The sequence below is a fragment of the Clinocottus analis genome, unplaced genomic scaffold, assembly GCF_023055335.1.
Source record: "Clinocottus analis isolate CAN_PGR_092001 unplaced genomic scaffold, fCliAna1.0.p SCAF_8, whole genome shotgun sequence".
In the NCBI taxonomy this organism is placed as follows: Eukaryota; Metazoa; Chordata; class Actinopteri; order Perciformes; family Cottidae; genus Clinocottus; species Clinocottus analis.
In genome coordinates this window covers 13930212-13956747 of record NW_027176240.1, presented here as the reverse complement: position 1 = coordinate 13956747, position 26536 = coordinate 13930212, and the positions used below count along the sequence as shown (strand labels likewise).

The window sequence follows — 26536 nt, the reverse complement described above, 5'->3', positions numbered from 1 at the left end:
GTACATTTACAGTATAAAGGGAGAAGGGAGTGGGAGAGAGACAGAGGGGGCGGTGAGAGAGAAAAAAAAGTTATTTTTGGAGCAGTGTTAGTGGTTGAGAGCCAGATAACAAAAGGCAAAATGTGTATTCTTTGTCTCATAAACATACAGGTGAGTGTAATATAATACTAGAGAGGGACAGGTGTGTATACATATACAAAAAAAAAAGAGTAAAAAAAGAGTAAGAGAGGTTGGTATTGCCCTCCTGAGTTTGGAACAATGTCACACAGAGACTCCAGGCCTGTGGTGTCTACTAGTCCGAGCACCATGTATACATGTATATTACAATGGGTACAAAGCTTGTACTCACGCCTGCACAGACAGCCACAAAACTACACACATGAGACACAAACACACATGAAACACACTGGGCCTCATTAAAATGATTAGAACAGAGGCTCTGAGAACATTAAGCATAATAACTCCTTTTTTTCCCCGACGAGTCAGGGACAAAAACACCCCCGCAGATCAACCAAAGTGATGTTCACCGAAAAAGCAAATATAATTGGCCAAAGAGAGGAGCCAGCATTTTCAGCCGATAAAAGAGATCTCAAGGTGTGTATAGAAATTAACCAACAAACACAGAAACATGAAGCTTTTAAATTTCTCTGATGCAGCCTGTGTTCCTGTCAGAAGAGAGTTCTCTCTTTTCAGGAGCCCACTACAGCTACAGGCTTCACTGCTGAGCGTACAGTATAGCTTTCACTCCCTGCTCTCTCTCGCATACACAATCTGCTATCATGCTGTAAATCTCTCCAACAATTGTATGATGTAACACTGTACTCTTTCCATCAGACAGAGAGGGATGGCAGTGTGTATATCACGCTGTGCTGGGGCTTTCACCTTGGCTTTTAAGCCTTTTCCGTTGCGCTTGTGAAACCCTTTCTCATCGACTCTTCATTCTTTATCTTTCCTTCACTCATGCAAGGCCTTAAATTCCCACTGAAGTTATTAGGTGCTCAGGCAACAAGCCTTTCAAGTGCATTTATAATTCAGATAACTGGTAAAATACGTATTACTACACAAGATCCCTATTAGGTTACTTGACTGACCCTGGACTGGATCTTATCGGTTTGTACTTTCCTCAGTTTTGATTTATCTACTTAGAGGACATTATGCCTTTCAAATACACGGTCGCAATCACTAAAAAGGATCTCAAGTTCATTGGAGACTGTATTTACCACCCATCTTAGATTTTTCCCAAAGCACTGATCTTTAAATGACTGTAAATCTAATTGCTGCAGCACTTAAGTTAATTAACATCTTACGCCTTGTCTGACGCTGATCTGTGTTGATGCTGATCTGTTAAACAGCGACCAACTTTGTCGCTGTCTGTGTAGACGAGCATGATTTCTTTTTACATCTTTGCTTTGAGCCTGCTCATGTGTTCATATATGTCTGTATGTGTCAGCTACTTTTCAGCCAAGGCCATGGGCCAGAAGGACTGAACAACCCAACTAGCCTGTGAGCTGAGGCAGAAACACAGTTCTGACAGAGCTGCTGGCTGGGCAATCAAATGTACTGCTCTCATATACACACACAGCCAGGGTTATGGGTTTGGCCACGGCTAATCTCTCCTGTGCACTGGTTGACAGAGCAGCCTGATAGCTGCCCTGGCCAGAATTAAACTAACCCAAACATAAAAAGTCCAACAAATGAGGCCCATACAAGTCAAGTACCGCCAGAGGCATGCCTGCAAAGAGGCGCTATCTCTTTCTGCTCATTTCACATGAGAGCCGAAGGAACACTTTCTAAGCACACCACAAAGATGTGGCCTTAATTTTTTACCGAGTATCGGACTACAGAAGATTCTCAACAAATGATCAACACTTAAAAATTTAAATGACATTAAATGTGTAAGCTTGCTTTTTACTTCGAAACAAGTCATTTACTTCCAAAATTTTGCTATACATGTAAAAGTGTACATCATAACCTATAATGATAAACCACGAATATAAACAACTTTCACATGATCAAATTCTACTGCATGGCACTGATGGGTCCAGTTAAATCACAGCTGTGCTGACAAGGCGCACATCGCTGACATCCAGCATCATCATGTCGTAATAAAAGGATAACAGGCACTTGGCAAAGTGACTGATTGACATAATTCAATACACTCTACTGCAGATTTCTAACATGGACACTTGGATACTCAAATGGTATCACATACCATCCATCCATTTTCTGCTAGTCTGGTTATTTATGCTGCTCCATCAACACTTTGTGTGGCCATGTGCTTGGCTGTGGAGCTGAGGGCAGCTTAGTCTTGGCTCTCTCTAATACTACTGTACTGGCTGCAGTGCTTCATTATTGATTAGATCTGTGACCCCAGCCAACACTGCAGCTGCAGACATCCTGATAAAAGCAGAGCGTAGAAGAGGGGAGCAGATGATGAAAGAACGAGACATGAGCCAAACCGTTTGTGTTACAATATTAATTATCACACAACAGACGCAAATGACTTTTCTCAGATAATGTCATAAGGCTCTGTTGTCTACGTGGTCTCCTGTGAGCACCACAACAAAGAGATGCATGTATGGGCGAAGCTGAGTCCTGCCAATGAAGACGGGAAGCTCAACTTGCAAAAAGAGGAGATCTGCCCTCACTCTCTTTGTCTGTGACGAGTGTGTCTGCTTGGGTCATGACTGTCCCTGAGAGGCCTCTCATCTTTTGTACAGGTGAGCCTCGCTAGAACTCGGTGTACTGGAGCGCTACACCAGCAGGTATATACTGATTAAAAGAGAGAGAGCGATGTGTACAGTGTGACAGATGGACAGCGCAGAGTGAGTGAAAGAGAGGGGGCGGGAAGAGACAAATGCATTAAAAATGGACTAGTACACCTTTACATGGCTTTGTGTGATGGGGTAACTCTGGGGTTACTGTCACTTTGACAGGTTCAATGAAAGAAGTGTTTCAAGGGAAATGAAATTCAGTACGAGGGGAAAAGTCAACCCGGGCATGCGTCTGACATTTCTGAATGGCGGCTGTAAGCTCTCACCGTGTGTAAGTGCACTTGGCCTGTGCTAGACCACCTCCAACGTGGGCACCAGAAGAATAAAACCGCACACACTAAATTATTCGACACTACCTTCTACTCCTTGAACTACCAAAACACACCTAACTAAAATTCATCCGTGACAATTCAAGTGGTCAAGAGTGAATATTTTCTGCTCGTATGGGATGATACTCGTGGACCAAAACACCGCAGTCTGGAGGCGGGCGGGTGTGTGGGTGGAGAGAACACTGATGAATTAGCTTTCCACCTCTAGTCCCAGGAGTCACTGCAAAGCAGGTGTACTGTTAATAACTCGTAATTATTCTGGGAACACCGAATAGAATAACGTACCCTGATGTGGAACGCTCAATAAACAGATTTCAGCCACTGAGGAATGGCAGCTGTCTCGCAAGGGAAGAGGAAGAACCGTATTAGCTGACCATGAGTACAGACAACCCAACCTCTATTACTGTAGATTAGGAGAGCAGAAAGAGACGGAGAAAGACTAGGTGTGAGTGTGACTGTGTGCGTTAGACTTTAGGGACAAACATTGAAAGAGAGGACAAAGAAAGCATGTGAGAAAGGAAGACAATGTGTAAAGATGGAGTAACAGAGCGGCGACTATCCAAACTGCGGTCTCTGGGAGCTTCCTGTGAAATCAGAAAGAGTGAACGTGACAAAAGTTAATGTGACAAGAGGCTCGTTTTCATTGGAGCAGTCCCCCCCCTTCGCACTTCCTCCGAGTGACAGGTGTCTGCTCTCGGCCGTCGCTGGTCACACAGCAGACGCCGTGACCTAAAAGGCCACAGCATGTGGGAACAGTTTGGATACATTTCTAAAGTCCTGCCTTCAGTGACTCTAAACCATGCTCTACAGAAATCATGCAGCACTGACATCCGGACAATCCAGAGGATGATTTTGTGAGGCTATCAAGCACATCAATACAGCCTTGATGTTTAGCTAACAGAGCCATTTCCTGGGTCCAAAACAACCCCGTAAGGCCACCATGCGCAGAGACGAGGCGCCACCACCAGCTACTTTCTCTGTGAGGCCCAGGCAATAGAGCGGTGCATGCTGGGAAAAAGGCTGGAGTGCCAAAGCATGTGAAAAGCTAGAGCTGATACGTCATAAAAAGGATGAGGAAGAAAAGGTGCATTTATAAAGCAAGACAGAGGAAGTGCAGGGGAACAGCACTGCTATGATTGGCCATTGACTGACACAAGTTCCTATTGAATGACTTATTTTAGCCGCTCTTCGCATCTCAGCTTTGCAAGACGTAATGTTCCTTTTGGAATTTTACAATAAATGTATGTTAACTTTACTTTGGGGCAATGGCTAAGGTGTAAATTATGTAGAAGTGCTGCAGTGTTTAATAATCCCTGTAGAGGCAACGTATAAAGTCTTCACTTTCAATAATTCAGCAGGGAAGGCCTGGCACGCAGCTGCCTTCAACAAGCTGTACAAAGGGCAAAATCTCATACCAATAGTGCAAACACACAACGGGGTGTGCCTATTTCTGTTTCTTACACTCCCCATTATTATATGGTGCACAGGTTGTAACCTGCCATTTGCCTTATTCCTTGAGTCATAACTGACGGAGGCATTAAGACAAAAGGACCAAATAATATAGGCGATAAAGCTTATAGGATAAGGCTTATTTATTTTCATGTACCGATATAAATGTGTGTATATCAGAAGCATTTGAGTCACAAAAGGTTTCTCCAACGCACGCTGGTGAAACATTTTAGAGCACCCTGGAAACTAGTAGCAAGTAAATGCTCAAATGAACCGACTCATACACATTTATATTTATAGTGCTTTAAGCGGTTTAAGTGTCCTGGTATATGAAATTAACAGATAAGGCAGAGTGGCATTTCCTCATCCTAATATGTTATATTCATATAAGGACACTTGGGCGTATTATCGTGCTTATACCATGGCAACTTCTCACAGGCAATAAGACAAGTTGTACTGATTCATGAACAATCTTTAAATGTGGTTTAAAAATGGTTGACACAGAAACAGACCTAACTCCTGGTTATCATAAATATTTTGGGGTTATTTGTAGTCTAATATTATTTTGCAATGTGGTTAAATTGTTGACCAGCCAATTAGAAACAATTATTTCCATTGCCATGGTTTAATCAGCCTCATCATATGAAAAAATACAGTGGTGGTCTACTGCCGTCCTCTCCACATTAAGCTGTGCTCAACACCTACAGCGCGCATACCCTGTGAGAGAAAAGCTCAATGTAAATTCTACATTTTATTACAAGTCCAATGATTTCTTGTTAGAAATAATTCATTGAAGAAAAAAAAGCATTTTGGCTTCAGTCCTATACACGGTGGTCAAAAACTTAACCGAGGCTGTGGCTCCGGTTTCACACTTGCTGAAGCTGAGATGTGAAAAATACAGAAAAACTACTTATTTAGCTGTTCCCCTGGACTAACAACACTAATAAGCTATGCCCTCTATATTACTACAGAGGAGTGAGAGAGTGAGTAATAAAAAGATAGAAAACAATTCAGAGACAGAAGAAGAGGGAGTAGGTAGAGAATACAAAGTGCAGTTTTTCATTCAGGTGCACACATGCTGCTCGGCACACACCCCATACCTGCCAGAAGTCCTGCAGAGAGAGAGAGGCAGAACGGGAAGGAGATGAGGAGGGAGGGAGGGGGACAGAAGAGGAGAGAAGGGACCGGGGAGGGGGGTTTGGAGAATGGGGAATCAGTAGATGAATGATTTAGGGGAGGAGACAGCGAAAAAGTGAGGAGTTTGGGAGAAGGGGGAGTTTGAGGATGATGGTTATTCACGAGGGAGGAAAGAGAGAAAAATGGAGGGATTACTCGTTATGTGGATGAGAGAGGATGGCTGATAAAAGCACGAATGAATAATCAACAGTTAACAATGGCAACACCAGGTCACATCAACAGAAGGCAGCAGAGAGCATGCCCAAGTGATTAGGGGAGCAGAAGACAACACAAAAGGTGTGATAAAAGAAATGATTGAGCAAACACAAACAATGACATTACACAACTTCTCAAATAACTGTGTTACTGTGTCCATGGACAGAAAAATAAAAAATAAAATAAACATGGTGAGTCAATATGAGGGTGGGTCAATATGAACAGTTGTTAAACAACTCTATAGGGCGTGTTATGTTTACATACAGACTGAATCTGGACAAATTAGTGTCAGCAGGAGGGGACGGGGGTTGAGAGAAGTGAAAGGTTTATAAACACGTACACTTTTAAACATTCTTCCACTTATCTGCAGCCAAACTGTATGTATGTGACACAGCTATTTTTAAATCAAACTACGGGGGACTAAGTATTGAAAGAGCTCTCATATTACAATACTGCACTCCTCTCTGACAGTAGCCTTCATTGCCGTTTACCACCCGACTCCCAGATGAAAGGTTTCCCTTGTACTTCACCACACCCTCCACCAACTCCATGATTTACACACATACATATCATATATTGCACCACATAATTCTCTGTAGGTTTAGGTTTCCTTTTAGCTAGATTTCAAGGCAGGAAAACATAACAGTTTATTCCTCTGTCAACTAGCTACGGTGTTAAGTTAGCCAATGAGGTAGAGGCACGCGTCTCTGGGAAAGAAGGGGTTGGGCAGAGCCAGGGAGGGAGTGGAGCTCTTTCCTTGGCAGGAAATCTCAGGGGACAATATAAGCTAAATGTAGTATCAGAGAAAACCATGTGACCAGGGATTTGACAGGCAAATAAGGGAGGCCTGGAGATAGGGACGCATTTACATAAGTAGAAAGGGGCCATAAAAAAAGTGTTCCATTTTGATTTTAGGAGGCGACTGATTTTTACATTTACTTTTGATTAATGAATAGCCCGATCTCTGAGGTTTATCTGCTTTTGAAATATGGGTGAGTCAAAGTTCCGGGAACTTTCTCTAAACCCGCAACTCACTACGGAGTTGCAGGAGGAAGCAAAAAGAGGAAGTTGTGACAAAGAGTGCTGTCTCTAGCCACACTAGACTCTGTGTGGATCATTTCACGACAATATGGAGATGAGGTCCAGACTTTATTCATCATTATACCGGCCTGGGGGCTGATGGATTTTCTAATGAGGTTAGAAACTACAATCATCACACTGCAGGTTAACTAATGCTAAACGAATGAGGCCGGTTGGCTGCTGGGTGTGAGAGATGTGGCATGGGATCAGTGAGAGGTAATGGTCACAAATCAATATCAAGGAAAGTAATATTGAAAGTAATGTTGTTTGATGATGTATATTGATAGCCTCTATGTTCCTGACAGAACAGGAAGATGCTAGCTTTTAGAGAACAGGGAATTGATCATTTTAAAGCCAGCCTGTGGCCGGGGGAGGGCCTGTCCAAAGTTCACCTGCTGTTATTGTCTCTAAATGAGTCATTATGCACTGAACAGACACACTTTGTTCATGTCCCTCTTGATGATTAAGTGTGGAGCTGATCTGAGCCAGGCTGTTATGCACCAGGCCTAACCAATGGAAGGCACATAAGATCCAGGTGTAGGTAAAAAATATACTTCATATTCTGTTCATCTGCTCTCGTCCCAATTAATGTGACTGGAAACTAACATGAGGTGACGGTTGAGAAGGAGACAACAAATCAGGAGCTAAAGCTAAGACATGGAAAAAGATAAACATAATGTCAAGGATATGGCCTGTGAAAAACAACATCCTTTAACTTTTGAGGGAAGGGAGACCAAATGTTCTGAACATGCGCTATGATGTTTTGAGCCATTCACATTTTTCTCCTATAAAACTTGTACCTGCAATGAACACATCACAACAGAAATGCTTCCAACAAACAACAAAGTAGACCCAGAAATGTCAGATTACATTTTCACAGCTGTGTTTCATACGGTATCATTTTGGATTTCTTGTTAAATTAATTTCTGCACTCTTTGGTGACAGAATTTGCTCCACCATCTCTTTTTTATATGTTATCTTTTACGATAATGTAATCCTCCTGCCCCTAGAGTGTTTATTTATGACATTGAGTAAACACCACAGTTTATACACAGTTTTCTTCAATGTCATTTCAGCCTAAACGATGAATGAATGTGGCAGTTGTCTGACTTATATTGCATTTTAGAGATGTGATTCATAGATTTATTCTACAGATTCTATTCAGTTCAGCAAAAGACAAATTCTGATTAAACTAAAGCAGATGCTGCATAACAATTGATCAACAACTTTAGAGGGTATACACAGAAAGTATGTGCTGCTAATGAATGCCACCTTATAAATGAGAAAACATGGATTATTTTTTTAATTCAAACTTAACTTTATAGGTTTTCTCACTAATGCACTGAATTTAGACCTTACTTTTGAAAAACGAAAAATTTCTTCTCTGTTTATGCATATTCAAAATCCAAGCTTGATAAATCCCTCCCTGTACTCTGGGGATTATAATGCCAAAATGTTAAGTGCAGACGTCGTTTTAAATTAGGATAATTTTTTGAGAGTTAAGGGACAAATTACTGAGAAAACTCTGAAAAGATAACTTAAAAAAAGAATATTAACATTTTTACTGAATGTTAAGCTTTTAAATTTAACTACTTTTTACTACAAATGTCCGTATGTAAATTGTAGAGTAATAACTGTAATACTGTTTCTGCAAAGATATGTTACTGTGTTTAAAATGACATTTTTCAGTGCTTTAAGGCGCAAAAGAAATATGTATATTCACCTCTGTTGTATTGGGTTTGTGGCAAAGAAAAATATCAAAAAACTTCAGCACAAAAAAAAATGAAATTCGCATGAATGGATTTCCTTTTTTTTACTCAAAGACTGGGTAAAGAAATAAGATGTAATAATATATTATTAGCACAGCTTTCTGGGAAATGAAATACTCATTACAGTATATTTATGAATTTAGTGAATTAATAAACTAGGGAGGAAATGTTTGAGACATATTTCTCTGTTGCCGAGGATTGCTAAATTTGACCCTCTTCCCACTTCTTACCTTTCCATCATAACGCTTCACAATGAACTGATCCAGGCCTAGACCTGGAGAAGAAAAAATAGAAAATATAAACAGATGTTCAGATGAGATATATAGATTACACAAATGTGTATAACAAACAAGATGTGAGGCAGAGCACTTACACAGCAGTACCATTAAGATTTATGCCTCGCATGAAGCGGAGCAAATGTATTTACATGCTGTCATTACTGATTATTTTGTAATCACTGACATGTGCTGGAGATTAATAATAGCCATTAACAACCAATTTCCATTTTGCAAGTTCTTTAAAATAAACAATCATCAGCATTCAGCTTCAACACTTCTGTTCATCAGTTAAAACCCAGCTATGTACCAGCATACCAAGAAAAACTGTGTTTTCTTGTATATTTATACATATGAATAATTCAAATGAGTATCTCAAAGTGTCTGGGTGTTTTGGTTCATTACTAACTCCAAAGAAACACACATATGGATCAGTTAGTAGTCTTTACCGGGCACTGGTCTGTGACATTTATGTTTTTGCAGAAAGCAGAAATTCATTCTGTGGCTGAATATAATTCAAACATACTTCAAACATGAGTTGAGAATTTCCTGTGAAAAAGACAACCATACCTCCAAATAATGAAATTCAAACTAAAAAAACTTTGTTGAGGTGATTCATGTCCAAGCTCCTGCGTGATGCAGCAGTTCTAATATGTTAAATGAAGCATGCCGTATTAAAATATTATATAACATATTCAAGGAGTCACACATGCTCTTATTATCACGCCGGAAGTCTAGCAGCACAGTGACCTGCTAAAACAAGCCTCATCAAATCAGATTTACTTTGAGGGCAATGATTAGAATATAATCTCATTAAACTGAAGTTGGCTTCATCAGCATTACAGAAAACCTCATCACCTAAGACCTCTGAAAATAGCCTACCACCTTCCCCTGCCGAGTCAGTAATCCTTAAAACATCAGGTCAGTTAACACAATCAATATATTTATCAAATAAGCGGCTGGATCACAAAGCTTAGGAACACATTTCAAATGCACTTAAAAAGGCAGCATTGTTTTGCTTAAAATTTAAAATCGGACGCAACTGGTTCCAGCATTCTTCACTATTCAACAATCGATTCTGCTAAGGGCAGAGGGAACAACCTCGTCATGCAATTTACAAGGACCACTTATGTGTACCTTTGCGATATACACTTGCTATATCAGTGTTTCTCCTACCATTATATTAGGGGTGCGGGGCGCGCCCCTGAAGAAACCCCTCCGCCCCCTTGTAATTTTCTCTATATTGCCAGATCACAATATGTAATTCATGGTTCTCTTTTCTATAAAACAGGTCTCCATATTGTTCTGTTATTAAACAAACTAAACGGCCCTATTTTATTGATGGCATCTACACGACAGCTTGTCATTTCTGTCTCTACGGGGTCGCGCGTAAACACTTCTCCTCTTTACTGCTCTCTGTATCGCGCACGGCGTTGTTCCGTCCCGATGCGCAGAGACACGTGCAGACACACAGGTGATCACTGAGCACAAAGCAGCGCGCAGAGAGCGTAGAAAACATGACGCGTGAAAAGCAGACAACTATATCTGCGTTTTAAACGCTCCTAGGTTGAAGATGGCAAGAGTAGCCCTCCTGCAAGGAGCAGCTTTCCTGCTCCAAGTGAAACAAGCCAAAGTGCTCGTGTGTTGTACCCAACAATGAGCTGCCGGCTTCACACATTATAAAGTACACGGACATCAAACAAAGTCATTAATAAATACAAGGAGAAATGCCTGTACTTTTGGGTAAATGTTTACGGTTAACAGGTTACGCTGTGCATGTGCAACTCGGCAATTTTTGGCGTTTTGACAAAAGCCAATCTCCACAAAGTCTCCGTGAAGTCGTCTTTTCTGCTGTTTTTTCTCTCAAAACCGAAAAAAGATCTCATCTCAACATGGAGCATGAGCTGAGAGCGTCCTTATTAAGTCTACAACCACGTTTTAAATATGTGTAGAGAAAAGCAGCTCACTGCAGCCACTGATATTGATACAACCTGATGCTCACATATCTGCTCATTCTGTTTTGTTCTGCAATTTGCTTTTAGTTTTCCAAAATGAGGTATTTACTAGTAAGTACATATTATTATTTTTTTGCACAGATAGAACTGTATTTTCATTGTTTTAAGAAATTGCAATTTTTTTCTTCCTTTTTTGTGGTCTGACAGGGCAATTTGGTTTAATTTAAAGTTACTGTAATTTTCTTTATTCTGTATTCATAAAAGCACAGATGGAGTAATACAATGATGTTATTTACAGAAAAAGTAATGCTTTTTGTGTTTGTGTCATTGTTGGTGTTGTCGAGGTACGCCCCCGCCGCCATACAGCTGTAAACCTAGGGGAAACACTGTACATCTTTACAGACCCTGTCCACAGGCAGTTACATGCTATAAGTAGTGTTTGTTTTAAAATTAGGGTCATGATTTATTCATCATATAAGGGCCAGGGAATCTGCAGAGCATTCAAACAACAAAAGTAGACTAATCAGCAACGGAGACTTAATCATCCTTTTTTTAAATTGACCCAGGGAGCCAGTTAGTTAGCTTCACTTGAAGTGGCTCCCTTTGAAGTAAACTGCAGCTTTTAGTTGGCTTTTTCATCTGCTTTGCTGAACTTCTCTTATCCAACAGAGCTCAGCTAATCATTACTTAAATTCCAGTTTGGAAGCAGGATAAATAAAGGAAAAGCTGGGCCATCATAAAGTGAGGAGGCAAGTTACCGGGTCTAAAAATGGAAGGCTAATGCGGGGCAAGCTAGCCAAGTCATGAGTTAACATGGGAAGTGCTGAGGTGAGCGGGAATAGCACCACAGACGTGACAGGCCCGGTTAAGTTCTTATTAAGTGCTAACTGCAGGCTTGCCTCCATTACTGTGGGTGAATGTGCAGGATTTAATGGCCCTCACACACTGTACATCCAACCACAAGTTATACAGCCTAATATACTCCCATGTCATGTAAACCAAAATTAATTTTAGTGTTGAATAACCAGAGCAGTTAAAAACTAGCATGGTGCTGAAATATGTCTTTGCCAACTTCAGCTCCCCGCCTTCCCAACCCTCCCGTTGCTTTAGATCACATATCTCTCTCTCGCTCCATGTGTGACGCCTGAGATCTGCTCTGGTTTGGACCCGTTAATTGATGCACCAACTGCTGTGTCGCAAGTCTCTCAACTCAGCGGGATCGGACAGCCCTGTCACTCGCCCCCCTCCTCTCTGCCTCTGCTCATATTTGTGAACAAAGTCAGCGGGACAGTTATACCATGAACTGTCATTAATAGGGAACTGACAAGCGCATGCTGAGTGTCCTGGCAGTGGGATGGAGCAGGAGACGGGGCAGAGGGTTTTGTTCAGTAATGCTCTACTAGTAGAGTAATATGATCTCAGGGTATATTCTAGGTTAAGAACCTGGATGAGAGACAGACCCAGTCGAAACATTTACCCTCCAATTGAAAATGACTGTAGAATGCCAGTAGGAACAAAGCAGTCATTGATGAAGACGAAGCAAAGGTTAAGAAAGAAAAAAAGGAGACTTACTCTCAGGCTGCTTTTCGTTCGGTGTGATGGAGCGTATGAAGTCCTGGGGCGTCATGTAAACCTCAGCATCTCCATGCTCGCCGATGACCTTCAGCGTTGCAAAGTAGCGAAAAATCTTGTCTGGGGTTGAGTAGGCTCTTATTCTGTTCTCATACTCCATCACCTGCCGACCAGACGAGAGCCACAATTAACGACACTACATTTCATACATTCCGCACGAGCACCCCTCTGGCATACCGAAACCTCGACCAAATCAAAGATCCGGCAATATTCTAATCCTGTGTGTCGCAAGGTAAACGATCTGAAGTTAACAAGAGTGCGGAGAGGGTGAAGGAGAGACCAGAATAAAGAAGCAGGTGGCGGCAGGAAAACAGGATGACAGTCTTAATGGGGAAGTAAATTAACCTCTTGACGCAACTATCACATAATCAAAACAGGAAATAGTATCGCATCATCAGACAGTCCGGTAAACATATAAGGAGATTGACGATCGAACACAGCCACACAAAGCTGTGTCCAGCGCACATAAGGCTAACACCATTGGCATCACCGGCATACCAAAGTCCAACATTTTTTAAATGACAAAAAAAATAAATATATTCAGCTGTTACACACAATGGCCTCCTCAATGTTTGCCATTTGCTTTTCAGCACAAATTCCAAACAGATGCAGCATAACTGGGAAACTGACAGTATGTTTGGGAGCCGAGCTCAGTCATGTAAATCCTCACCGTTATTTTATGTGACATTGAATGATTGTGTGGACAACACAAGCTCCCTGTGGAAAAATACATGGTCCAGCTTCAGCTTTTTTAAGCTGTTATCTACTTGATAACAGAAAGAGTTGCACAGGCTTTTATCAAAGTAGATTCTCTCAATGAGTCTGTAGCGATGATTGCATGCTTCTGTGTTGGTTCCCGCTCTTTAGCAGACCTAATAGCACTTGAGGGAAATCACCAAGAGCATGCCCCCTCAGAGGACACAACCATCAGTGTATGGATGAGAGGTAATAGGACAGTCGTGTGGAAATTCCAGGGAGCCTGGGACACGCTGTCATCTCTCTCTGGATCTCATCTCTTCAGATTTACAGGCTACTGATCTCTGCATCACCCACACTGATGGAAACCCAAGCCCCTTCTTTTCAGTTTACAGACATTTATGTCCACACTTTCCATGACAAAAAGTGCACATCTACAATCAGAGAAGTCATTTATTTGTTGCTTCCTCAGATTATAAAAGATGGTTGTGCAAAAGAGACAAGAGTGCCAATACAGTTTAAAAGTATGAAGGTTAAAGTACTGCATTTAAAAAGAAAACATTTGAATGATAATTCCTGCTTGCTGCAAGTAAGTACTTCCCAGCACATGTACTGTACAACTCCATTCACATTTGAGGGCACTCTCCATCTGAAGCACTGATGCACATGCTCGGACATTTGCACACATACACAGAATTGACTTCAGTCAGTACGCTTCATCAAACCTCAAGACTCTTTATTTGACAGCGTGAGAGAGCTGGCACAACAACCTATATTTACCAACACACTAGTGAATCTTGCGACGCTCTGATTCACTAAAACACTTTGCTCTCTAGAAGTCTTTATGCTTTCGGCAGGCTTCTGCTGAGGCAAGACTGATTGCAAAATTCTGACATGCATCCATAAGTCAGAAGTACTATTGCATCACATTTCCTCTAACAAATATGACATTGAACGTTTAAAGTTCTTCCACTTTCCTTCTTCCGTCTCCTCCAACGACAGAGCTGCCAACTGTGTTTATTCTGCATCGTTTCAAAGACCCTTTATTCTTCTTATGTTCGTCATTTGTCATCTGCTGCCTAATTAACAGCAATAAAATCTTACGGGTGGCGCCTCTCGGTTGTTTACGATGGCAGCGAAGCATGCTGATTACCTTTGTGTGTCTTCGTAAAATATTCCGTCAAAAATATACTGTCGTTTGCATATTGGACATTGATTGGGAGGGCTTTCAGAACACCATTCTAGAGGTGAAATTAATACGGGACTGAATGTTTATTGTTTATTGATTACCTTGCGGTCACGGAATCCAGAGCGTGGCTTCTTTTTTTTCCCCTCACCGCCTTCATTTGTTTCTTCGTCTCCACTGCTGGTCTCCACCAATTTCTCAGCCTCTGCCTTAGCGGCTACATCCCTCACAAAGTCACCCCCCTCTCCGCCTGGTTGCTCAGCATGTCGAACGGAAGACCCTGCCTCTGCATACGCTCTAGTTTTCAAAAAAAAAAGAAAAAAAGATTAGAAACACGTTAACAACTGAGATACATTTTAATGTAATTTACAAAGAAGGTTTAGTATTGCAATTTCTCTTTTGTATTTTGCTCTCGGACCAAGTACAATCGAGGAAGCGCGTAGTGTCTATGTTTTGCAGTGTCTACGTATGTACTATATGATACTTAACAGTTAAAACAGAGAGGAAATGATGAGTAAGTGATTACGTTCTCATACTTGACCAGACTTACTTGACCATTTTTCCAACTAAGTTGAATATCGGAATAATAATACTACTAATAATTATAATAATAATAATAATAATAATAATAAAAATAATAATGTATAGCCCAGTCTGTCAGGGGTAGGCTGAATAATTCAGTTTAACGAGACACAAGGAGAATGAAGCCTGGGGTGAAGGTCTGGAACAGTCTCATCCCATCAGACTCAAATACCCCGAGGCACCATCCATCACTCTGCCTCCTGCGGCACAGTCATTCTGTCCCCATAGAGATCTCAAGTCAACACCCTTTTCACTGTTTTGCCTTAACCAAACACCAGCCTGCTTGGTAATTAGGGTTGGGTACCAAGAACCGGTGCTAATATGGCACCGGTTCCAATACGTCCGGTGCCTACCGGACCGAAACACAAAGCAGATTTCGTTGCTTCCTGTCGGTGCCTAGGTCGAAACTGCTGTCAAATACTGCACCGAAATCAAATCCTAGTTTACTCTATGTAGATCAAGGACTGTTCATTTAATGGGGACAATGCCAGATAGAGGAGTTTGCAAGTCATGATGTGAGGAGAAGCAAGTGTCTAGACATAGGGAATGTGTGACGCTCAAGAGGAATATCACAGAAAAATGTAAAACCCAGTTACACGGCATTGTTGCAGGCAACATTGACTTTGGGGTTGGTGAACAAGTCGTTTTTATTTGCGCAAACCAGTTTGGCCTGAATTGCCTCTTGAGGGATAAATTAGGTATTTTTAAATTAAATTCAAGTTTGAAAAGCTATTGCCATTTTCTTGGAATAAAAAAGAAGCACACAGGTATAACTTGTACCAGACTTACTTTTTCCAGAGCAGCCCACTAGTCGCAGACACACCAGTTACACCAACAAGGGCTGCCAGCATCAGCCTCCTCCGGTTGGAGCCTCGCACTGCCTCGCTGTGGTAGCGCCGGGACAACTGCACTAGCCCAAGAGAAACTGCGGACAGCGCCCGCAAGCGGAACATTCTGCAGAGAAAAGAATAACGGAAGCAGTAAAACAGCTGACAATCTTATCAGGGACTACACAGGACTGTACTGTCCAAAACATTTATTGAAATTCTCCAATTGTGTTTTTGGAAATGTTTTGTCATGTCATTAAAGAAAAAAAGTAATGCTAGAATGCCTCTGTTATTGCAAATATTGACAAATAGGTAGATAAATCAGTTTCAAACGACACAACTAAATGACGCAGAAGAGCTGAAATCGCCTTTCCGTCCTTCTGCAGTCATAAGTCATGGAAGTCTTCAGTAGGGATTTGGAGAATTTGACTAAAAATCTAATTAACACTCATCTCAAGAGGCAAAGCTTAGAACAATAGCAGTGCACTCGTGGGATCCGGCTTCACACAGCTCTGCAGGCAACACTGTACTTTTAAAAGTCAATGCATTAGTGTCCTGGAATCCTCACACACCTCAATTAATAAACAACAGAAAGAAAGGATAAAACTAATTGCAACCAGTGCAGCTAAGCTCCTGAACTTCCTTTTAAACCAGACTGTTGCTTCATGTCATGGAAAGATGAATAACAACAAAGCAAAGGGCCATAGGTGTGTAGCTCTCCTGTGTGTACCAAGGATGGGTCAGACAACTTCATTCCACTGAGGCCTGAAGCTGCCACGTGTCGATATTCTATCAACTATTCAGACAACGATTGCCAAACGGATTCAGTAGAAAGACAGAAGAAGACATGGCATATGCTAATTGGGGGGGGTTGGCAGCCCATTACGATTGGGACTAAGAAGGACAGCAAGCATGCATGCACAGCAATCTATGAGGCTGGAGAGATGCTTAAAGACCGATGCCAAAGATATTATTGACATAAGTGAGACAAAAAACCTTTTCAGTGAAATAGAACCACTTAAATAAAAGTCGATGGCACAGAAAAATCTTTAAGCACTTGAATTGTGGTTCTGAACACGTTTATTTGTTGAAAAATGGGGATACACTTTAAATTTTGGATGATCTCTAGCTCTTGCTCAATGTGGTTGGCTTGTCTGTGTGGACAAAAGCGTTCACCAAATGAGCGTGTCATACAAAGTCATTAACTACCAAAAACTAGAAACAAATAGCCATATCTTATTCATAACAATGTGAAATGATGAAATAAGGCAATCATTTTGGAATACAAATAAAACTGTTATAACTTTGTGATTTCGTTCAGGCCTTTAGAGAAGGCTTAGGAGGCCCTGACGGCCCCGCCACTGACCGTATTAGATCTGCTTGAAATGCATTCAGATGGTTTTATGAAATGTTTTCTCATTTCAGCTACAGATATATACACAGATATGCCAGAACAAACCTAAATATACAAGAGGCAAAGGACAAAACAACAAAAACACAGATTTGTTTTTCTCGGTTCATTTGACTTCAAGCTGCCAGCTGAGGACCACCCATTTAGGCTAGTATAATTGATGTTTTTCTGGGTCTATGAATGTGTCAACCAAGCTTAAATTAATTATTTTCAAAGTGAAAGTTACCCGTGATCTCTGAAATCCGCAGTTGAGAGCTTGGCGCTTGTATAGAAAATAGATTTTTATAGCTGAGACAGACCAATGGACTCTTTTTTTCTCATCAGCGTGGCAGAACCTTTTGAAGCAGCACTGGGAATGTGAAAGCCATATTGAATGAAAAAAACTGTGCCAGACCACAGCTACAACTCCTGTATCTTGCAGGACACTGAAAGGGACTGTGTTATTAAAATATGGTGACCTACTACTTTCATTGAAGAAATCTATTTTGAAGGCTGTACATTAAAAAAACTTGCGAATGCAAGAACACACACTGCAATGAACAAATGTTGAGAGAGATTCAGGGATTAAGACAAAAAGAAGTGTGCTGGAGTGAGGTTTTAGCATGGTAAACAGTACATTATTACAAATTCTGCATTTTGTAAAAAGGTGGACAGAAAACATATATAGTGATTGACATCATTTTGTTATTTTTCATATGTTTAGTAAAAGCTTTCTCAAGTTGTGTTTACAGGCTACCGCTTATTGACACATTCACCTTTGCTGCTGGATATACTAACGTTACAAGCAAACTCTTCTTCACTTCCCAGGAGTTAACGCGAGATGAGCTGTTCTCAACAGTGCTGCAAGCAGCACTTCTTGGGTCCAAGCAATCGGTCCGCTCCAAACGGCCATGCACTCCTAACAGACGCTGAACAGCCACCAATGATCATCAAATCACTGGAATCCCCCATTTCTTGCCTTTGTTTTACATCTCTAAAGCAAGCTACAACATTAGAAATACAAGAGTTTGCCGTGTCAGTAACATAATCCAACTGTATAAGGACTTGTAGTCATCAGGAGCTTTATAGAGATAGATTGTTTTAGTCAGTTATCAAGATAAATGATTAATGATTGTCCAAAATTGATCAGATCACTCAACACCTCAAATATGAACATCTAAAAGCTAAAATGAAATATTGTTTTATTTTATTTAACCTTTTTTGTTATAGTTAGTATCGTTATAGTTATAATAATAATAAATAATAATAATTTCAAAGTTTACATCCAATGCTACCTAGCTGTTACAATAAAGCCAGTCCCACAGCTCAATCCAGAATTACATTCAGCCCTTTCAATCTATCTTGGACCTGGCAATGTAATATCGTTGTTGGTCATCAACATTGTGTTGAGAGGCCTACAAGAAAAACATAAGTGTTTATGTTGTGTATACTTCTTGGTACTTGGACGATTGCATTCTATAAAACCGAAAAGGGACAGACAGTGGGCAGTGTCGCCTCAACAGCCTGAGGCACTACAAATGATGTCTTTTGCCCTAACACACTAGTGATCCATTTCTCTCCAAGACGCTAAACTTTGCAGCTCCTCTGTTGCATGGGGATGATTTCTACCTCCGAGTGGTGAATAAAAAGAGAAAATGGGGATTATTTTTAGGAGTAAAAGGCGCACAAACAAAGAGACGTTTGCATGTCAACCTTCTACCCATCTATTTTAACACTTTTAAATTGCTTAGATTTTTAGTCAGGTCTATGACTTACTTGTGAGTTAGTTGTTAATTCAAGTTGACAAAATAACCTTGTAAAAATGTTTAACAACCTTCACATATCCACTGATTGAAAGTATTACCGGCAAATGCATCAAGTACACTTGACATACAGACAATAGGTAACACCACTAGAAGGTTGGGCTATTTGGGGACAGATGGTGACTCACAACGTAGTTAGCAATTTCAAACACTCACTGTATGTACTGCAGGTGAATTGGTCAAACAAAAGGTTCAGACACTTTAGTAATGATGTCACAAATTAATGGTCCAACATGTTTACTGTGTCACAGTCTGAACAAACCTTACAGCTCAGTTTGGTCAATTGCTCTTGCTGGAAAACTAGGGTCCAGAGGCACCCACGTGTTCAGAGACACCAAAGGGTCCTAACCTGCAAGGTTGACGTGAAACAGTCCCCAGGTAAAATGAGGAAAGGCTTACTTTTAGCAGAAGTTAGCGCCCTACTAGCAAGTGATAGATGACGTGAAGGTGTTTGACACCAACATTCACCACAGCACACTATAATAGTTAGATATATCTATATTTAACGTGGCAAATACATAATGGTCAAAAACACAATGGTGTCAACGTGTCAGTAAAAACCTGAAAAGTTGTTCCCATGACAAACAAGGACTCCAATGTTTTGTTTTTAGCCGCTAAATTGACATTGTGGTTGTCAGCTTGCAATGATATAACCAAGCTATTGTTAAGCCGTTTAACATGCAAAAACGTGACATGTTTCCAACGCCGGTCTTAAATGTGTGTCATACGTTCGTGGTGGTTTGACAGCACTCAGCTGTCGAGTCCATCATTCCTGTAGCTGAATTGTTTCGCAGGGCAGCTAACGTTAGCTAGCAAGCTAACGACGACCGTTAGCATGACGTCTCCTGTCCGCTCCGTGAAGAGGCGACTTCATCGGTTACACACAAATTTGGCGTCAGGGTTACTCACGTTAGCGAGGACACGAAACGCCCGTCAGTCCTGAATGATAACAAAAAATAGTCTCCGGCGTGTTGTCTTCCTCTCTTGAGATGGAGCGCGGCGTAAACAGCAGTTCCGCGTTGAGCAACAACCGCGCGGGGACAGCGGGGCGGGGCGGGGCGACACGCACGCGCACCCCGCCCCGTGTAGTTTAGACGGGCTCTGTCCCACCTCTGTTGGTGTGCGTACGATCACTGTGTGAATGTCCAAAAAACAAACGTCTGTAACGCATTTCATGTAATGTCATCAGCTAGCTGCAATTACAAGCTCCTATTCAGCACAGCGTCTACCCAAAGCTGGATATATAATAGGTCTTACGTTTTAGCTATTAACAAAAGGCAAACAGCAGAAAATGGTTCCCTAAAAGCATATTGCGCTAAATAAATCCAATCTGTTATTATTGACTAGTTTACATCCCATTGGATTGAATGTGTTTTTATATATACATATACTTTTAATACATTTAATTGGATAACTGTGAATCGAACTATTATAGAATATTTAGCATATTAGTTCAATGATAAAACTGTTTATTTGGTTTATTTGCTTTGAATTATACAGCTTTGGCAATTCCATTTCTGATTAAAAAACATTCATTTGAATAACATAACTGAATTGAGCTGAGAAAGAGGGTCTCTAGTGTCAGTCATGCATGCCTTCAAAGACCTCCAGTGTCAAAATGTATCAAAACTAAATTATCTGCCCTTTGGCTGTGTGCCACTTCTAATTGTTGCCTTGAATACATATTTCGCTGGTCTGAAAGTATAATGTGAACGGTAAAGCTGGGGAGCTGCTGAGTCAACTGGATGTGTGACATGTCACAACCAGTGTAAGTGTAAATAAAATTTTAGCTTGGTGTGACCGTATGGTAATGAGGTTATGAATAAAGTAAAGATGTAATGCAATGCTATACGGCAGTGACTGTTCAAAACATTAGCAAAGAGAATAAGATTGTTTTGCATTTAGAAACGTAACACTGTGCAGACAAAGGAGATAACGATCTGAGCGTTTTGTCTCTATAGTTTTCAATCCACACAACTATTGTAATGACCTGTGGACGGCCTGTGGTAAAAAAAAAAAAAAAAAGAAAAGATCAGGGACATCTGTAGTTTTCTGTGAGCTTGTATGCTATCTTTATAGTTGCTTCATATGTTACTGTTTTCAGTAAAGTGTCAGTGAAGTTAACAGCACTATGATATAAAATACATACATCACAACTAATATCTCCGCTTTCCTTATTCCAAATGATTGTCTTTACTAATCTCTTTGTATTTTTCTGCCATCATCCATTAAAGCAATTGTAATACCCCCTCCACCTCTTCCTCCTCCTCATCTTCCTCCTCACTTCCCCCTAGGTCTCTCTCTCCTCTCTCCTTCCCTTTTTTTTTAAATAAAGGAGGCTACTTAATTGTGCCTGCAGACCTCCAGTGCATGGTTCATTAATGCAAGCAATTTATCAAAAGGGCCATAGAATATGTTATTGTCAACTATTGAAAATTCATATTGAATTAGAATAGCTTAAGAAAAGTAATAACCTCAGCACAGTCGAGATGCCCATAATGAAAGTGCATTATTTTCTCTGGTTAAAAGCCATTCATCTTGTTCACAATCACTATGTCAGTTTTTTATTTTTCTCATAAATATGCATAACACAATTGAGATCAGTTCTTGAAATTGTCCTAAAAGACAAACCGGTTTGGATAATGGAACTAATCAGCACCCCATAGGATAGCACTCTGTTACACATGCAAAATACATACTCAGATATTGAGCCTGAACAAGTTGGATAATAATTGCTGCTAAAGTATTCATGACCAGAGTGTTTTGAAAAATCTGTCACAGTGTCCAGGGTGTCTTTCATTGTAGGGTTCAGTGTCCTGGCCTAGAAGTTAGGCATCAACTAACTCATGTAAACCTTTAATGAGACCACAGCTTTCTGTTACTCAAGTTTCTACTCTGTACTTCCCATTTGTCTGACTTTATTTGGGTTGAAGGTTCATATAAGGTAACTGTTTACCCTGCAGTCTTTGCGTTGCATTGCAACGGTAATCTTAACAATAGCATTACATGGTGATTACATCCATCCTGCTATTGTGGCGGTACAAAGGTGGTGCAGGTGATAAGACGGGCCTGCAAAGGAGTCGCTTCTGCTCATTTAGGTTCGTAATGACAATGTTGCTACCCCTGTGACTTGTGTTTAGCCGAAGAGGGTGTCTCATTCTTGAGTGCTACATTAAGAACACACTTAATCTATATGGGAGTGCTAACTTTCTGTGTTTCTGTTCACCCGAGATAAGGCTGCAGCTGAGCTGCTTTGTGATGAAAACTATACGCTGAAACTTGATCCACAAGCTGTAGCTCTCTATAATGGTGAAAGATGGCTCAAGTTAAGTCATGCAGACAAAAGCAGGCTCAGGTTTCAGGTCATATTGCTGAATGGTTGGTGTCTGTGAGCCATCGTAAGAGTAAGCAAGACAAAAGAAAGGCAGCATACATTGCCTGATTAGGTTTGTGTTTACATGAGATGGATTGGTGGTGTGATGAAATAGTTACACCCACGCATGTTTGCTTTGGGCATTGCCTTTTTCATAGACCCATGGGAGGGGCTATTTTCTGCTGCTATGAGACATTTCAGGCATGCATGCACAGACACGCACACACACGCACACACACACACACACACACACACAAACACACACACACACACACGCACGCACATGTGTGCACCTCTTCTTGTGCTCAATATATCCATTTATGACCTTGAGATATGGGTGCAGTTCTGTCTCTCTTCAAGTTCTTCATTTTTTTCACAGTCTGTAGACAACTTTGAAAAAACGATTAGTTTCAGCAAAAATGATATTTGAATTACATAAATCTAGATTAATGTGAATTTGCCATGCTCATAATGTATAATTGCATAATTCAGAACATTAATGCATTTGAAACTGGAATTCATGAGGAACAATTTAAAATGAAAATCAATGTCTGTCCAAAATGAACTATAATTGGGAATTTCTCTTTTTTCGTTGAATATTGGCACCACCAGTGTTTAATCTTATTGTTGTGTATCTGCACTGTTACTATCTATTTTCATGCTGGGAAATTGCCGAGTTATTTATATTTCACATATTTTACAATAGTCATGCAGTTGCTGTAGAAAGATTGTTTGCATACTTTTAAAATAAAGTGCTTTATTGGAGAATTAAATAGAATCCATTTGGTGTAATCATTTAGCATATTGTGTATAGCTTGCATCAAGATCTAACAAACTCAGATATTGAGGTCTGATTTAAGTAATTACCATTTGAATAGCTTCTATTTATGTGCTGATTACACTGATTTAATGTTGCAAATCATGCAAAACTTTATCTTATCTTAAATGCAGCTTCTCTTGTTTGCAGTGCTGACACACCGTATATGCACCGGCACACTGTCATGGAACAGTTACAGCGGTATACTGTCAACGTTTATTTCAACCAGTGCCTGGTAGTATTTGGCACCACACAAAGATTTGCTTTGAAAATCAATGGAGCCTTGAGGCCGTGTCCATGGCTGAGTATTTGCATTTAAATTGCATTGCCCACACAGCTCGATGCACTGCACCTGAAGATGTACAGAAGGAACTGGGATGAGTTTTGGAGCAATGACATATTACTACTGCATTTCACAAACAAACAGAAGACAATAATAAGAAACAACAGAACAACTAAATCTCTATTTCCTTGTTTATCTTATTTTTAATGTGTCTATTTCTCATTCTCGAAAGCTTGAGCCATGGCATGAACGCTTGTTATCGTTTCAATCGTATCGTAAAAGTTACAAAATGTTCTTGTGTACATCATCAATTAATGCTATCTGGATTTTCCTTTGACCAACACAGGTGTGGCAGGTGGCACTGTGACAGACTATAGGTCAAATAGTAAGGAGAACGTGTTACATTCCACTTAGGGGAGTCACCTTAACATTCATTGACCTAGCAGACCCATTACCTACATTTATAGTGGTTGACTGATTCTAGAGAAAACAATACACACTATACTTGACTGCTCACCCTCATGATGGCCATCTTGGGACATGCACACTGAAGAATGCTCGTGCATCAGGAAGTAACGTGCTGTTTAAAAGTCACTGAAGATCATTGCAATTAGATGTGGTCCTGTAGGCTGCTCTTTTGGAACATAGTCACGAGAGTGACTCAAGGACAAGCTAATATTAGACACGGCTAGAGACTGCCAAGATGTCGCTGAACACACTCGGAAGTTATATTGCATGTGTCTTTCAGGATAGTGGAAGATCTTTGAAGTTTGAGCCAGAGCCTTGTTTAGTTGTGGTTGAGCAAGTGGGTGTAGACACGATAAACTTATTATAAATATGCAATAACAAAAGAAAGAAAGAAACTCTGACCGCAGCTATCGCTGAGGAGTTTAAGTTTGTGTACTTTTTTTGGTAGCAATCCCTGTAATAGTCCAGTAGGGATTAATCAAAAAGTAAACTGAAAAAAGTAACTCAATACTGAGTTTGTAGTGTGTTTTAATCTCCTTATTTTTTGATTGGGAGTCCCTGTGGTACCCAATACTGATGGAAGACCATTTCTTTGTATATCTTCTGCTGTTTTCACTTTAATACTATCACATAATTGTTGGCTTCACCTCATTTATCTTGCAATATATGTGTGCAATATAATATCTTGTGACCTGAAATGGAGCGAACGTACACTTTAACTTGTCGTCCTTCCAAATACACCACTTTAGGCCACTGTCCCTGTGTTCACTGCCACATCTGCGCACACTTGTGATTAATTCACATTTCTCTATGGCGATCACACTTTCGTGACCTGCAACACAGAGGCTGAATTACGGGCGTTTTTTTTTTTTTTGATGGTGCGACAAATGCCATGCAGTCGGTGCACGCTTGTTTTGAATTAGCCAGCAGCAGGAAATCAGGGTGTCCTTACTGGCGCAACACTGGGCATGTGTACGAAGCCGTACGTAGTCCAGCCCCGCAACCCGCCCACCACCCTCCCTCTTCCCTTCGGTGCGTCTCTGTCCGCCCGCAGCAGTCTCCTTCCCGGCGAGGTTTCACTACAGAGATGGCTGCGAAAGTGTGCAGATCAGTACTCCTGTTGTCCCGGAGCAGCGGAGCGGTGGCCGGCAGCCTCCCCGCACTTGTTGTCTCTTCGCAGCGACATCATCAGCACATAAGACCGGTAAGTCCCAGGACGTCTGGTGCGCACGGGGAGAGGTGTAGGACCGGGCAGGCAGGCTGGCTGGACCCGGAGAGAGCGCGGCGGTGGTGGCTGGGCTGGCTAAGGAAGTAAAGCTAACTAGCCTCAAGATTTTCCGTTCATGTCTTTTCTTCTGATTACGCTTCACGGAAAGGTGAGGCACGAGATGAGTCATGATGTGTATCCCAACCCGGTGTCGTGTGGTTGTTTATATCCACAGTGGGACGTGTAGAGCTTTGACAGAGGCAATGCAGTTTTTTTTTTTCTTTTTTTTTTTTTGTAAGCCTATCAACACCCCACTGGCGCTGCCCCGCCGTTTACTGTAACCAGCCTTCAGACACTCTGCCCCGCGTTCACACAACGCCTCGTATCTCTCGTGTCCTTCAACTTTGCAGACATCATGTCGTATTCCTCTTCTCGTTCTTCTGGTTGTTGTTCTGTGTGTGAATTTGAACGCGATCCTGTTTTATTGTGTGGGATTGTTTCTGCAGTAGATGATAGGATCGGTCTGATTAACGACGGAAAGGGGATGGGTGTCTTATTCTGGTGCTGTTGCAACGAGGACGTTTGACGTGAGCAGCAGAGGCTGCAGCTCCGGGAGGGGTTGTCTGGATGACCGTCCATGACCGATGGTTCCCCCTCATCCCTCTTAGCTTCTACCTGTGTGTGTGTGTGTGTGTGTGTGTGTGTGTGTGTGTGTGTGTGTGTGTGTGTGTGTGTGTGTGTGTGTGTGTTCGCGTGCGCGTGTGTGGTGCAGCAGAACAACTCAGGATAATGAACGTCTGTCCACAGCTACAGAGGAAAAGGACAACTACAGTTGTGCAGTGTGAGAGGCTGATGGTGATCCTCGCTGTTTATTCGTGCACTCAAACACACATATGAGACTTTGCAGAAACATGGAAGCCCACACTTGGGGATGATGTCAGACTCTCCAGCCAGCCAGCCTGCCGTTTTCCCCTTCCTGTGGGTGTTTCCCCATTCAACTGGGAGATCCATGGGTTTTCCTGCAAAACCCATGCAGGTCTTTCACAAAGCTAATGCTCCCATTCACCAGAGTATGAATGTGTTTCACAATAAATTGGTTGCACATCTTTTTCCTGCCCCTGTGACCTACTGCCTCAAAGTCTGAGCCTTTACGGCAGCTGCGTGAGGAGGGAGGTGAGGCACAGGATGGACTTGAATATGAAGAATGAGGAAGTCGCGTGGCAGAACGT

General features: G+C 41.3%; 2 protein-coding genes across 2 annotated transcripts in view; one reads left to right on the top strand and one right to left on the bottom strand.

The window, feature by feature from the left end:
- The window catches only part of micu1 (mitochondrial calcium uptake 1), a 30298-nt gene extending 10082 nt beyond the window's left edge, over window positions 1-20216 (bottom strand). The window contains exons 1-6 of the mRNA XM_068567316.1: window positions 20069-20216; window positions 15909-16073; window positions 14642-14834; window positions 12596-12758; window positions 9024-9067; window positions 5653-5664 (exon numbers count right to left, since the gene is read on the bottom strand). Of these exons, the coding sequence (XP_068423417.1) occupies window positions 5653-5664; window positions 9024-9067; window positions 12596-12758; window positions 14642-14834; window positions 15909-16072 (576 nt within the window). The 5' untranslated portion in view covers window position 16073; window positions 20069-20216. The remainder of the gene's footprint in view (window positions 1-5652; window positions 5665-9023; window positions 9068-12595; window positions 12759-14641; window positions 14835-15908; window positions 16074-20068) is intronic.
- Window positions 20217-25159: 4943 nt separating this feature from the next.
- mcu (mitochondrial calcium uniporter) overlaps window positions 25160-26536 on the top strand; it is a 49941-nt gene continuing 48564 nt past the window's right edge. Inside the window, exon 1 of the mRNA XM_068568437.1 lies at window positions 25160-25304. Within this exon, the coding sequence (XP_068424538.1) occupies window positions 25188-25304 (117 nt within the window). The 5' untranslated portion in view covers window positions 25160-25187. The remainder of the gene's footprint in view (window positions 25305-26536) is intronic.